Source organism: Corvus brachyrhynchos, unplaced genomic scaffold (assembly GCF_000691975.1).
Source record: "Corvus brachyrhynchos isolate BGI_N302 unplaced genomic scaffold, ASM69197v1 scaffold22, whole genome shotgun sequence".
Taxonomy (NCBI): Eukaryota; Metazoa; Chordata; class Aves; order Passeriformes; family Corvidae; genus Corvus; species Corvus brachyrhynchos.
In genome coordinates, this window is record NW_008238355.1 from 293,779 (window position 1) to 309,758 (window position 15,980).

Consider the following 15,980-nt stretch of genomic DNA (forward strand, 5'->3'; position numbering starts at 1 on the left):
ACTTACTTGATGGCCATTGTCAGGAATGTATCCTTTATTTCATACTTCTGAACTTCAATTGAAAGTCTTCTGTGTTCGAAACTTTTGGACATGCCTGCAACAGCATGGCTTTGAGAAGTGAGATAATTACTTCCTAAAACTGAAATATTATTATTTACAACCTTGTAAATAACGACATGCTGCCCTGGAGTTCCCTTAGTGTTTTGCTCACATAGGAAGTGTAACAGGAGCTCTATGTCAGGACACAGGTAAACAAGATCATGTTCTACTCTTGTGCAAAAGCCTACTCCACATACTAATGTGTATGGTTTGTGCCTCCTCGCTGCTGAAGAGGATAAAGTACTTGCTTTGTAGGCTCCAATTAGACAACAGAGGTGAGCAACGTGCCTGCTTGTCCCAAATGCTCTGGACCACATTCCTGTGTGCTCACAGGTCTGAAAATAGGAAGAGAAAGCTTTCTAACATTTTTTGCCAGTACAGAACCGAGTGCAGAAGTCCCAGAACTCTGCACTGGTGTATCATACTTCTGGCTTAGAGATAAGAACATTACCAAAATGCCTATTTTGCTCTGGAATAAAACTGACACTACAACATATTGATATTCAGACAGGGAATATCCTCTGTGGTCCTAACAAGTAAGACATTCCAGTGGATATCTTTCTGTGCTATCTTTATAGGTGTGCAAAGACCAGGAATAATGTGCTACTAAAATGCTTGAAAACACGACTTCCATTTAAAATCCAGCTGGAAGAAATAAATTTGCCATTTTCTTTTAAATGTAAGGAAATAAAATCCTGAAGAAAGGTATTCACTGACTGCTAGATAAAACATTTCTAAATTCTCACCTCTAGGATTAAAGCTTTTTAAAATTCATATTTGAGTTCATCAGAGGCATAGCAAGTCCCACGGGTCTCAGCTTGAAATGAGTAAGTCCTTAACAGAAATGAAGGAACTAAATAACATGTGACTTTTATCAGTGACAGCAACAACCAAGCATAACTTTTAATTTAACAAGAAGGAAGAAAAGTCTCTTCTTTAATTCAAAGCATAAAAGATAATGATGCTGTCAGATACAGAACAGAAATTCTGCAAAAAAGCTCCAGCAACAATTAAAGTCCAAAAATTTGGCATGAATTTTATTAGAATACTTTGTTTCCTGAGCTAGATTTACAACACAACATGCAGATGCATTTAACAACATACTTCACTATACATTCTGCACTTGTGACAGCTGTGCAACAGAAGTAGCAACTGAATTTCCAGTTTTTAGTAACCTCAAAAAGAGAAACTTCAGTAAACAAACAGCTTGACTGTTAGTAGTGTCAGTGTTCAGTTTCCAATACTTATCAAGCTGAAAGGATTAATTTCAGCAGCAGATTTAAAGTTCTTATATTTTGACACACCTTCTACATTAGAAGTTTCACCAGTGTTTATTACATTTCTTTCACTATCTTAGACATGAGAGTAACAACTTAAGCACATTCAGGTTCTAATGCCTCGACTGAAAACACAGAAGGGAACAGCACTGGTAGAATGACAAACAGAATCTCAGCACAAGTAACTGATGTCAGCATAATTCTGAGAAGCTCTTTTGGTGAACGACCAAGCTTACTGCAAGAGTTCTACATGCATGTACAGCAAAAAGATGGCTCCAGAAATGTCAATTCTTTTGCAACCAGGTAACACTGATGATGCTAAGTCACAAAAATGTTAAACACTTGATTGAGAATCTTTGTCTTTTAGGAAATGTAAGGGTATTTTGGGCATCTAAATAAAGGACAGCATTTCTTTTAAAATCTGAGTATTAGACATTTCAGGAAAAGTTGTGAATCTACGTTTTGTCTAACTTTTCTGCCTCACGGCACACAAGTAACACTAAAAAGTTATCTTGAAAACAGAAATGTATTTACAAAGGAGAGTTACAAACAAGGGAAGCAATAAAGCAGCCATGGCTTCTCCAATCAGTGCAGCTCTTTCACTTTTCCAATGAATATTGAGTTATTTCCTGTACTTGTCCAAAAGGAGAACAGATACAACAACATGAAGCACAGATGTACTGGGTAAAAAAAACCAGTCTGGATTCACCTGATACCACACTGCTCTACATGCTACAGAGAAAGAAAGGTTGAGGGATACCAACAGAAAAAGTGTTTTGATTTTCAATCTAAATTGGAGATATGCTAAGCTCAACTAAGAAGACAGGTAAGCTTAATGACTAGACCTAACTTACTAAAATGCTAATTACATTAGTTCATAGCTGCGCACATCTCTGAATTAAGGATTACTAAATACATTAATGGTGATGTAAATGAAAAAAAAATTAATCTTTTAGTTCGGCTATCACCTTGATGTTCTTCGGAAGAATCTAATACTTTAATCTGAATATTTTGTTAAGCAGTGGAACAATCTGCCCAGGAAGTGGTAGAATCACTGGTCCTGGTAGAGTCCAAAAACATGGTTTATTGGTGAAACTGGCAATTCTGGGTTAATGGTAGGACTCCATGATCTTGAAGGACTTTTCCATTCTAAATGATTCTATGAACCTCATTGAAACTGACAGTGGAACTACCAGTAGCAGTTTACACAACAGAAAGACTGGCAACTGCTCTGGAATGACACAAGTCTTCTGTTTTGTGTTTTGAAAGACCTCAGTTAGCTGATCCTGGTTGGCACTTACATGTACAAAGTTGCTTGAGTAATGACCTAGTTGCCATGTGCAACGTACTGCTATTTAAGCTGCTAATAATCAACAATCTGCACTCAGGAGTAGCATTTCATAATATATTAAAAATTCCAAATATGTTTAAATGCTCTAAAGGGAGGAGCAAGTAGTGTTAAAAGAGGCAGATGAGGAAAGTAGTATTCCAGATTTGCACCACATATATAACAACAACAGTTTTAAAAACTGAAACTCTTGGAAGGTGCCTTTTTTGCAACTTCCATGGTTAGAGAGGACGTATGTACTGTTTTCTGTGGAAACATTGAAAATACTGACACAGCAGAACAGGGAAAATTTGACACACACCTGAAAGAAGTCTCTGGGGAATAAAAATTAAAATGCTTCTTTTATCATACACCAAAACATGTCCACATTTATCTACTAAGCCAATATGGCCAAGGGACTTCTGACAACATTTATTTTTACAATTAAAAAACACACAGAAGACACAAATTAATTAAAATCATGCTTATCTAGCTAAGTTGAAATTTCGTCTAACAAGATCCCTACTGCTTGGGATACACCTCAGTGTTACTGTGCTCCTGATGCTTCACTCTCAGTCGTTGATGCTTGTCACCAGTGTGGAGGTCACTCCACAGTCTCCTGCTCTGCAGGACTGCAGTATCAGATGCAGAGAAGACCTTAAAAAGTCATGAGCATGTCACGTTCTTGTACACTAGTGTAGAACGGCCTCCCAAAGATAAAGGAGTGTAGACCCGGTTTAATCTTCTCAGCCAAAGCCATTATTATGTTAAGATCGCCCTCTGCTGTCAAGTCAAGATCTATCTTTAAGCTACGAAGAGACTTGAAAGGTTTTTTTCCTTTTTGCCTGCAAGGAAATAAAAACATGTGTTTTAAAAAAGAATAAAATAAGTTTCTCTAAACCTGCTTTCTATTATCTGTTCACTTACGTGTCATCCTCTATGTACTTTATTAAAGTTAAGGCTTTTCTGTGAAGGACTAGCAGAAATTGTGCAAGGAAAGTACTCCTTAGAGACAAGCCAGGCTTCAGGTGAAAGATCTGTTAAAAATTAAGAATATTAGGTAGACATGGAAATTCAAGAACCATTTCAAGAATGTGGAAAATAAAGAAACATTGCATACACATGTAACATATCCTTAATTATCGCAAAGCAGGCAAATAATAGCAGATTTGTATATATAATCAGCATGTTTTCTACATTTTCTATCAGCTCAGATACAACAAATGAAGCTGTATTACAATTCTGTCTGGATAATGATCTGAAATTATTCCCAGTCAGGCAGTTTTTTCAATACTTCAATTGTAGACACTATTGCACAGCAATAGAAAATATCCCTTGTTTTTCACACCTAAGCAGGAGTTTCAGTTTTATATTAGTATTTTCTTTCTACTTATGTAGAGAAGAATCATAGCAGTAGTATGAAAAAAACCCACCAAAACATGAAATGATCTGTTTGTGTTAAATTATCTGTTACTAGGGGTCAAAGTACTGAACTGTATTTCTTTTTTCTGAAAAGGAACAATTACCTGATCCAGGAAGGCTTTTACTAATGTATCTCTATGCAGGATATCTTGAAAGACATTTCTATAGAAAAGAAAACAAACCAACATGAGTTAATGCCAGTATGCGATATTAACCGTCTAGGAGTTGAGCACGGCAGTAGCATTACTGTTGACAGTCTGGCTGAAATGAAAAGTGAATTTAAAACTGTACTGAATTTTAATCCTGATATTTTTGAACGTAACACAGAATTTTAAACCACTCAGATGAAATGAACTAAATCCAGGAAAGCCACTGGGGCCTGTCAAATACACTTAGGTCTATTATACCCCTAATTAAAACAGGCAATAAAATTAACATGGTCAGAATTGTGACTGAAAATTAATTTCAATAATATTTGATGTAACCAAACTACGGAAGACCTGGTAAACTCTGCCAAAACAAATGTAACTACCAGAGCTGAAGAAGTTTTTTTGCTTTTAAGAAGCTCCATGTACTTTATTAACAAGTAGGCTCTGTACTCTACACTCTTGTCCCAAATCAAGTAGCTTTGTGAGATGTGAGAAGACTACGTACAGATCAGGTGTGAAACTCTCATCTGTGTGGATAATACGATCCTGAGACATTTCTTCATCTGAATTAGCTCTCCAAAATGCTGTCAGCTCAGATCTCATGTATCGTCGTTGGTTATAGATGTGTTCATGACAAGGGGGCATCTGCTTTACTGTATTGACATCCACATCTATATGTGTAGTAGGGTATGGGGCATACATTACTTGACGAAAGGGCAACACAAAGCTTCCCGTTGCATCCTGTTTCAGTGAAAAAAGAATACCATTTTAGTTAAAAATGCAAAGCTGTATTGGGACAAAACAATATTAAAGCATCATACCTAAATTTTATAGCCCATTTGTTTAGATGTATTTTATTTGGGACAACCAGTGGTTGTCCAGTATGGACTGGTGTAGTCCAGTACTAAGTCCTTAATACTGGATGATTTCCTTAACAAAACAGTGAAAACAGGTATTAAGGTGACCTGTGTATTACAGTATTGCATTACCTGGTTCATGAGCCCATGAGCACTACAGTATTATAGCTATCCTGTAAGTTCAGACTGCTTACTAGAGCAAGAAGCATTCTTTTTCTATTCATCTTCACCCATTGCTACAGACTGTTTAAAATACTTGGAAACTCCAGACCTGATGTGACTGTTCTTCCTTGGTTTTGTTAAAACACAAAAACTTTAATGCCTTTTGGGATTCTAGCCCCAAGCAGACAAAAGAGTATTATTATTGTACCTCAAAGGACACGAGCAATCCTGAACAATCCTCAAGAAACAGATGTATCATAGAAAAGACTGGCTTGGAATTTTAAAAAGAAGATAATTAAAAGGAAAGTTACCGTGCCAGAGAAGATGATATCAAGGGAATATAACACATATTTTTGAATATGAATGTGTGCATGTGTGTGCATATCATACGCACAAACATACACTGAATAATGTTCTTAAACTACAGAAGAACAGAACTTTCCTGAGCATACTTACTTTGAGTAAGCCTTGAACAAAAAGTCCTGACTCATATCTGAAAGAGGACTCACTTCTACAGAGTCTGGAACACTTGCGCTCAGACGGTGTCAGAAACAAGCACAATGTTCTCACAATCTGCATTAAAAAGAACAGTTTCGAAAAACATGAAAAGGTAAGGAAATAAGTCTGACTAGACCGTATTAGGCATTTAAAATGATGAACAAAAGAGTTCACCATGCTTATTAGAAAAGCCAAAACTTTATAAAAAGCCACAGAACAGTGACATGCTTACTCTTACTTATTTTTTAATTACTAATGCTGTAAGCTATACTATTCCAACTTCTTGTCAAACAATGAAAAAATCCAACACTTTTTTGCAACCAAGTTTGCTTTTTATCCAATTAATAGAAAAAATCATTTTTGTCTTCTACATCTTTCTTTTCATAAACATGAGCTACTGTGATTACTTTCCTAGCCTTTCAAGCCTCTTAATTTATTCACTCCATATTGAAATAGCAGTTATTGTCTCAAATCAGGCACAGTCAATTTTGTAAATAAGCATCCACGCTTATTTCCTCAGTAATTTCCTTAAACTCTCTCTTAAAATCAACACTGGTACTTCATCATCCATCTTCAAACTTCTGGGCTGAAATAGCTACCAGTCATCACTCCAAACACAACATGTATTCCATTCTGCTCATCTTCCAGTCTTAACGTGTGGTGTCCTACCCGTGTCTATAAGATATTTGAAAAGGCTCTGTCCTTGCACAATGTGTTTCCACAGTACCTAAAGCAATGACAACGTAATTTCTGACTAGCGCTTTTTGTCACAATGTGCCACAAGTGTTTTTTTTACTTGGAGGCAAGCTGAAGGATGCTATTAAGAAAGCAGTTACCTCCGAACAGTTGTACTGTGACACAAGAATGCTGCTGATAAGAACATGAGTAGAATTAATTCATAAAATTTACCCTGGATGGATCTTGAGGGTCACATTCTTTTACACTGTTTTTTCCTATACTGTCTAGATTATCGATATATTATTTTACAAATTCATAAGAGTTTAGATATTAAAACTTATTTATTAACTATTTAATCATCCATAAGCTTTTTATAACTACTTAAGCTTCTAACATTTCCTCTTGTATTACATATAGCATAGTGTGTACATATAAAACACTTCTTTTAAACATGTAACATTTCCAATAACTCAACTGTGTTTAAATCTTACATCTCTGAAACAATACATATTAACTGCAGTTAGCTGATTTCAGCTAAGATCTGAGAATTTTCTTTTCTCTGGTTTGCTTGTTGCGTGTGGGCATCAGCATGTTAATTTGATCAGAAGTACTTTACCACTGATGGTAATACACATGAAACAGTGCATTCCCTCTGCCCCAACTTTTATAAAGCATAACAAACTGTTTTCTTCAAAACATAGTTTTACTAAAGGTGCCTTTAATTTTTTTTTTAAAACTGTTGTATTTCATTACGGCAAGAAGCCCCATATACTATAAAATACATAATATATAGTAAGCATAGTCTACAAGTAATATATAATATATTCAGCAGGCCCACTGTTCATCATTTTTATTTTACATTGAAGAAATAGACAGAGGTTCCATGAAACACAAGCAGCTCATGACACAGAAGTATGTTTACTCCCCAGTGCAGGAGAAATTACGGACACAATAATTGCTTAAGAGCATACGGGCAATACTCAGTGACATGGGTATTGTCTGTGTACTCACTGCTACCAGGACTCCCCAAAGCTCAGTTCTGGGCTTGGTCCTGTTCAACATCTTTATTGATGATCTGGATGTGGGGATTGAATGCACCCTCAGTCAGTTTGCAGAAGACACCAAGCTGGGCAGGAGTGTTTATCTGCTCAAGAGTGGAAGGCTCTGCAGAGAGACCTGGACAGACTTGATCAATGGGCCAAGGACGAACTGCCAGAGGTACAAAAAGGCCAAATGCTGGTTCTGCCCTTGGGTCACAACAACCCCATGCAGCGCTACAGGCTGTGGGCAGAGTGGCTTGAGAGCTGTTCAGGAGAAAGGAACCTGGGGGTGGTGGCTGACAGACAGCTTAATATGAGCCAGCAGTGCACCCAGGCAGCCAAGAAGGCCAATGGCATCCTGGCCTGTATCAGCAATAGTGTGGCTAGCAGGACCAGGGAAGTGACTGTCCCCCTGTACTTGGCTCTGGTGAGGCCACAGCTCAAATACTGTCTTCAATTCTGGGCCTCTCGCTTCATAAAGGACATTGAAGTGCTGGAGTGTGTCCAGAGAAGGGCAACAAGGCTCATGAAAGGACTTGAAAACATGTCTTACAAGGAATGGCTGTTTAGTCTCCAGAAGAGGAGGCTCAGAGGTGACCTCATCACCCTCTACAACTCCTGAAAGGAAGGTATAGTGAGGTGTGGGTCAGTCTCTCCTGCTGTGCCTGCAGTGAGAGGACAAGAGGAAATGGCCTTAAAATGAGGCAGGGGAGATTCAGATTACTTATTATAAAACAAATTTTTGCTGTTAGGGTGGTCAAACACTGGAACAGGTTGCCCAGGGAGGTGGTGGAGTCCCCATTCCTGGAAGTGGTTTAAGAGATGTCTGGATCTGGCACTGGGTGATGTGGTTGAGTGGATAAGGGGTTACAGTGGCAGTACCCAGTGGATGGTTGGACTGGGTGACCTTAGAAGTCTCCTCCAACTTTGATGCTTCTGTGATTGACATAATTGAAAAGGGCAAGGGCAGTCAGTCTCTTCAATCTGTGTATTTTAGCTAACAAACCTAATTTTCAAAGCTCAGACTCATTTACTACTCATTTATATACTGTATCATTAAATACACTGGTTTTCTTATTGTTGTCAGAATACAATTGAAAGGCAATTTTCAGGCGGAATTATCTTCTGCTAGACCAGGCAGCTGAAGACAGCTAGACAACAGTACTCCTTCCCTCTTCAGCCTCAAGTATGTTTATAGATTAACTTGTTCCAAGTAACACACTAACACTCCTAATAACCAGCATTTAAGTTCGGTTTATTACAAAGCATGTTACCTTATTAACTTTTTCTGCACTGCTTCCTACGACTACAGAACAACCACAGGTCTGCAGGTGTGAACTAATTGCACTGCAAGTAAAAACAGACATAGATTAATGTATTTTAACCAGATTTTTCAAATGAAACAATTACCACCTTCACAAGCAGGAAAAAGTGTTCCACATACGAATATAGCCTATATGCCCATAACCACAGGACTTTAAACAGCAGAGTAGGTTACTGCTGAAATACAAGTTCACCAGTTTCCTCAGTACTGAAAGCACACATGATGGTGTATAAATAGATGTCACCAAGCACTACACACACATATGAATGCAGTTATGCAGGAGATACTATGAAAGGTAACAGAACATCAGTTAAAACCTACGAAATACATCCTTTCCCCCAGGAAGAGACCAAGTTGCTCTCGAGTTCAACTTATTTCCATTTAAAAATTAAAAACAGGGGGTAAAAAAAATACGCAACTCAACAATAAGCATGACACATGGCATACCATTAATGACTCTTATTTAGAGTTTATGCACAACCCAGGTTTTTAGCTATTAAAAAAAAAAACAACCCAAGATTTTGACTTAAGAGTCTTATAAAATTAAATGTAGGTATCAAAGAAAAATTTGAATTTGATAGGAATTCTATTATCAAACAAATGATCCTGTGACAACACAATCTACAGAGATGCAGCTATTGGCCCAGAACCATTCTTTGAAAATGACAGAAGCTTTTGTAACATTTTAATGACAAAAATCTCAAAAAGCCAAATACCTGTCATTGTTCCCCCTCCTATAAAAAAACCTATTTTAATCCAAGTTCACATGCACATGCAGATAGATACATTTAGATGCATACAAAAGTTTAAATCATTTTACTACAGCATAAATCAAAACTGAATTTCATACTTGAGGAGAAAGCCTTCATGGCAACTATCCCCAATGTCATCATCATTTAGCACTGTGTCACTTATCTGAAATGCAAGTAAATATAAACAAAAGTTAGACAACGACCTGATCACCTTCAAATTAATTGATTTTTTGCTTTGATAGGTGGGAACTGTTTGGGAACTATTTAAGTTAAGTTGTAAGACTTCCCCAAAAAGCACAATCTTAAAAAGACCTGACTTCAGACAAAGCATTTTGAAAAAGAGAAAGTCACTTGATTATTAAGTCTTCACCAGTCACAAGTCAGGTTCCTCCTAGTGTGGTTTTTTTCTGTAAAAAATGTCCAGACTACTTTAAATTAGTGCATGTCAGCTCACTTCTCCTTCCACAAGAACACTGTAACGTGCTGAAACAGGTATCAACATCAAATCCATTAATCTGCCCATTCATTTTGGTTCGCCTCAAACTGCCTTTCCACTCGTAAAATGACATCATCCTATGCAGTCAATTTTGCTAACTGAGCACCATAAAAAATATTGCCATTCCTTAAAGCACTTAGGAGAACTTGATGTGAAGAAACAGAAGTATGTAAGAATTTAGGAAAATGGGCATTTTCTATGGCAAAGTGAGTGACCAAACTAAAGAGCCAGCACTATGTTTTACCCAGAGGGCGAAAGCCACTTTTAAAAAATTCAGAATACAAATAAAACAAGAACTTACATCTATTTCCTCTGGAACACTGTGTGATTTCATAGATGAAAGGAGTTCCATTACAGGAATGACTTCTCCTGTCAGCATTGGAATGATGCTCTGACCCTGCACAATAAATAAAATGCTTGAAGTAAAAGCACATTGGGTAGTATTAGAAGTTACTGCTAACATGAACTTGCAGTATTACATGCAAAACATCCTTAACTTCCTATTGCTTGGAAGGGTAGTATGAGCAGAAACCGATGCATTTTGATGAGCAATTTGTTCATCAGTAATTATGAACTGGAAACATGTATTTGGCTTCTCAATATCATGCCTAAAATGTATTTCCGGGTCTTATGCTAATTTTCAACATCAGTTTTGATTGGCCTGGACAAGAAGTATTTGAAGTGAGATAATTTGATCATACTATGTTATGTGCAATCACTGTTAAGCATTTTACGTTTAAGTCTGATGTTTTAACAATGACTGGAAACCAAAACCAGGCATATTACTCATTAACATACAAAAAGTCTTTCCTGACTTATCTATCACAAGAAAATGAAGCCACAATTTTACATTTAGAGTTTCAGAAATCAAATTCTTTTCACAGTCTTATCCATTAAGTCTCCAAGCACATTCCAACATGACAGACTCTGTATGTCTCTGCAATTCAAAAAGGTGACCTAACCTAATGCAAAAACAACCTTGACAGGAGGCTGGGATGACTCTATGGAAGCTGCCACCTTTACAGAGCTTCCAGTTCAAGGTAATGAATTTCCTTTTCTGAAAGGTAATACTCTTCACAGATTTCTACTTTACCCCTAAAGTGATGAAATATATTTTCCTTTGATTTGATCACAGCTTCCATCATCCTATCTCCAGAAACTTTGCCTACTGTGCAGGTCACATTATTAGCCAGTCCAATGCATCTTCCTGGATCCCAAAAATAAGAAGCACCACCAGCTTCTACAGTCACCTGATGCAGTCAAATGGTATTGCAATGGTGGACCATATGCACCCACCTGAAGGCCCTTACCTGATCCTCCATTCTTTCCGTGCCTTCCAAGACAATCTTCTGGAAATGTTCTTGCCTCTCCTGAGCAAGAGAAGCAGTTAAATATAAACTCTCTGGCATTTGTTCATGTATGTATGCACACAACAGTCACACAGTACAGTTTCTTCCCTGTGGAGTCATGCTTCTTAGATTCCAATTTTAATGTTCAAATCTTTTTTCTTTTACAGAGTTGACTTTAGGAGGAAGTGATGCCATGCAACACAGATCAACGCTCCCTGCTCTGCCCTCCACCACACATCTCCCAGATTTGGGCAGGAACAGCAGGAAAGGGAGGGTTTGATGAAAATGTCAAAACGTTCTTCACTACAGATCAAGAAAATGTCATATGATCAGATTATGGTGAAGAATTCCATTTTATGTATGGATTTTTATTTTCAAACGGATACAGTATAGATTGAGGATTCCTGGTGCAACGAGAAAAATAAGATCTTCAGAGCAAGAAAAATTATTTGACTGGGGAGGATAGGAAACAAAAGACTTTTTTTTTCCCCACTCTTGAGGCACTCACAAGTCTTCAAAGCATTGTCTTATAACCAAGTACAGGAGACATGAAACCTCAAAGTACACAAAACACAACGTACAAGAGACTGAACAAAGCTCTGAAAACAGACTCACCAGCAGCTGAGTAGCAAACTGCATTTAAAATGAACTTACAATGGAATAAAGTTATTATTCACAAAGAGAATTTGGCGTTCATCACTGGAGCATCAATACAAGTCACTAAAAATAGCAGATGCTGGGAGAACTAATGATATCTTTTGCTAGATGCTGACAGGTTGTTGCACTTTTATTGGTTACTCATTAGTTTCCTGTGACTGATCTAGCCAGAGTTAATCAACTTCAAGTGTGAAAAGAGTTTGCAAGAGGTTTTTTTGAGCAGATGAATAAGGAATAATAGAGTAGTTCGCCCTAAAACTAAAAAAGTAATAAAACTTTTCTAACCATCTAAAAGATGCATCAGTGAAAAATAATACTGGAACAACACAGATTCATTCAGGACACCTCCACCCTTAATTCAGAGGAGGAAGACATCCTTGACAATGATTTTAAAAAACTTCAGTCTTCTTGAAGATAAGGCTGAACAAATGGTGTAAGCCACTTCTTTTCAGAAACCTACCTGTTCAAAATTATTAGACAAACATACAGAGCATAAACTGGAGTAGGCGAAAGGGGTTTCTAACCCCGTATTGATGACTTGCTCAGAGTTGCTTGTCTTTCTTTGCCAGTCTGAACACCGCTCCATGCTTCTCCTTATTCTTGAGTTCAGAAGGCTTCTTCTCATCTCAAGTCTAGCTGGAAATGTTGTCTGGCTTTACACAGAACTAATGAGAGCTAATAATCACAACTATTAGAACGCCCAGAACAGATACACAATACCTTTCAGATAGGACTTGAACACTTTTTGTTTTGCTGTATGTAACCACAGCTGCTAAACTGCCTCAAAATGCAAACTACAGAATGAACCACTTAAAATTCATTACTGTTGTTATGCTTATTCTACAACAATTAAATTTTAATCTTCATTTTTCAAGCAGTTTTCTCTTTTCTAAATAAGACTGAAGAACTGCAGGTATATGCAGGGATCTGTGATCTCCCACCAAAAAAAGAAAAAAAAAGGAAAAGATAATAAATGTCTATTTCAGAATGCATCACTGTCTCAGCTAATTCAACTGACCTACCTGCTTCAAGAACATCTGAAAAAGAATGAAGAACTTAATGACTAATTTCTGAGAAAGAAAAAATTAGTAAAAAACATTTTTTTGTCATTCTCGACACTGCTTGAAGATTACTGCTACTGTGGAAACATACTGGTATGGAGCAATATCTGAAAACTGAGAAAATGTATCACAGCTAAAAATAATGGCTAATGCTTATTTGACCACTCACACTAGAAGTCAGTACAGATGACAGTAAATGAGAGAAGCAATGTAATCAAGAACATGAGGGAGCATTCATTTACATCAAAACCACTAACTTCTAGCAGGGTTTTAGAAGACTAGATAAGGAATTAAATATTTGTGTTTCTACTATATTGAAAAAGAACTTTATGTAGTATCCTTCCTCTGAAAAGTAAACCCCAGAAAGTGTGAAAAGCCAGTGTTTCAGAAAGCACTAGCAGACATCATCAGGCAATACAGCAAAAAGGACACACCACCACAAAAATAACATCAGCTTGTTATTTCTGTAATAAGATCAGATAAGAGCACCCAAAGAGTAAGGTTGAAGTATGTTGACTACAGGTATCAGAACAGAAGATTATCAAGCAAACGTGCATCACCATATATACTACACCTGATGTGCACTCCACTGTTCTAAGACAGCTTGGACTCCATGAAGATGACAAAAATTTTAATTTTTACCATTAGACTCCTACTTATTTTCAAGAAAAATACATAAAAGTTTTCACTTAATAAGGAAATATCCATGATTTCCCAAAGGTAAGAGTTCCAGTGCTTAAGAAAACTTCAGCAAGTATTTCTTCTTGAGTTTCAGAAGTAGAAATATTTGGACTAAAGCAGATGTATTTTTGTAACTCCCTTTAGTTCCACACAGTTTAAGTCCTGACAAACTCTTTGTTAACGCCCTCTTTTAAAAAAGTAAAACAGTACCAGCACTGAGAAGATTAATTGCATCAGTTCCCTTTTCTGGACCTCAACAAGGAAAACCATGATTTGAAACACAGTAAATTTACAATTATACCTAGTTTAAATACACAGATTAACACAATTAAAGGTAACAATTTATATAAAATTCAGAGAGATGAAAAACGCTACAGGAACCCTCTTTCAACTACACAGTCTCATAGAAGTTATACCACCAGAATAAATCCTGTGGCTAAAAATCCCAGCCCTTAATTTGCTGACATAATAATTTGATAACCTTTAACCTTCAAAACTGTGTACAGACCAGCCTTTTCTGACTTTGTGTGTCCAGATTGCTACAGAACAGATGTCACAGCATCTCATTTGCTTCTGCAAAAGACAATCTAACAATTAAGTAATAAACAATAAACTTACCTTATGCATCCATATCCTTCCTTTCCTTATAATATGTGTTAACCTATCCACGCACACTCTGTGAAGTGGCAGGAAAAAGCCAAGTTCACTTTGCGGAAGTATAATTGATAGTCCGTATGTGCTTCTGTCTCCATTCCAGTTTCCATCAAAGATTAATGACACAATGATTACTTTTTTTTCCGCCAAAACAAAGAACTTCACATCTATTGCACCACTTTCTGCATTCCGAAGTATTTCTCCATTCAGGGTGTGGTTAGCAAGAAAAGTTATTTCACCGTCACTGAGAAGAACCTGTTCTGTCTTTGGAGCCCAGATATGCCGCACTCGGGGGCCAAGAATATTGTCCCAGTAAGCAAAAGTGGCAGCTAATAATGGTGACTCGCCACTCAAAGAGATCTCTGTCTTAGCAACTGCAGGAGATGGTGGTGGACAAAGAGCTGACATGACTGTTTCCTCTCTCTTTCGTAACCGAAATGCTTACATTACCTAAAAAAACGTTTTGCAGGAAAAGAAAGTTAGAACGGCCCTCATAATTATCTCATCCTCTTTTTACATGGGCAGGTAGTGATAGGACTTGTTTTAAACCAAGACAGGAAATATTTAGACTAGATGTTAGGAAGAAATTCTTTACCATGATGGTGGTGATGCACTGGAACAAGCTGCCCAGAGAAGAGAATGTCCACTCCCTGAAAATGCTCAAGGCCAGGCTGGATGGACCACTGAGCAACTTGATTTAGTGGAGGGCATGCCTGCCCAGAGCGGGAGGCACTGTAACTACATCCTCTTTATGGTCCCTTCCAACCAAAGCCTTTCCACAATTCTTTTGTTTCCAAACAAGAAGCAACCTGACTTCTTCACTTGAGATTTCATCACACACTTCATTTATTCAGGAAGTGTGTATGTATACATATATACATTCCACGTAACAAAGTGGCATGCTTTACAATCATTAGTCAGACCTCAAATGCCCTTTACTCACTACAGAAGTATGATGAACCTGCACAACATACAGCTTGTGTAAGAAAACTGACATGATAAATACATCCTTGACATCACACACAAGGCGCTATGATACAAGTGCTCAGCACTTTATAGAATGTATTGATGGGTAACTTTTTATCTTGTGTGGACACAGTCCCTGAACATTTTCCTCAGCAGTTTTCATCAACTCTACAGCTTCCCCATTCTGATGAGGCTGAAGAAGCTAACGGGAAGTTCCATCTTCTCAAAAAGTTATGCTAGTTACAAGAAGATATGAAATAAAAAAGGTTTGCAAAAAAATTCAACCAAGGACAGAAAACTGTAACAGCTAAAACCCACTCATCTTGAGGAAAACCTCACATGAGCAGAAGGCAACCTTCCTCTCCTCTCTGCCTGCAGCACTCCACGTGACAGCAGCAGGGAATCCCACCCGGGACCGCAGCTCTAACTCACCACAGCTCTGTATCTGAACCTCTTTTTTCCTTTTTTATTTATTCCCTCACAGCAGAAGGATAAAGCCTCTTTCGGTCCGGCTCCTTCTCAGGAGGCAGC

The 15,980-nt window shown here is 37.5% G+C and overlaps 1 protein-coding gene across 1 annotated transcript; it reads right to left on the reverse strand.

Moving 5' to 3' along the window:
• Positions 1-1,109: 1,109 nt before the first annotated feature.
• Positions 1,110-15,971, reverse strand: CUNH9orf72 (chromosome unknown C9orf72 homolog). The gene is made up of 11 exons (XM_008634519.2): positions 15,079-15,971; positions 14,448-14,933; positions 11,392-11,451; positions 10,383-10,478; positions 9,684-9,748; positions 8,784-8,856; positions 5,750-5,866; positions 4,780-5,015; positions 4,230-4,287; positions 3,631-3,740; positions 1,110-3,548 (listed from the first exon to the last, which is right to left on the reverse strand). The coding sequence occupies exons 2-11, from the start codon at positions 14,889-14,891 to the stop codon at positions 3,362-3,364; spliced, it is 1,446 nt and encodes a 481-aa protein (XP_008632741.1). The 5' UTR covers positions 14,892-14,933; positions 15,079-15,971; the 3' UTR covers positions 1,110-3,361.
• Positions 15,972-15,980: the final 9 nt, after the last annotated feature.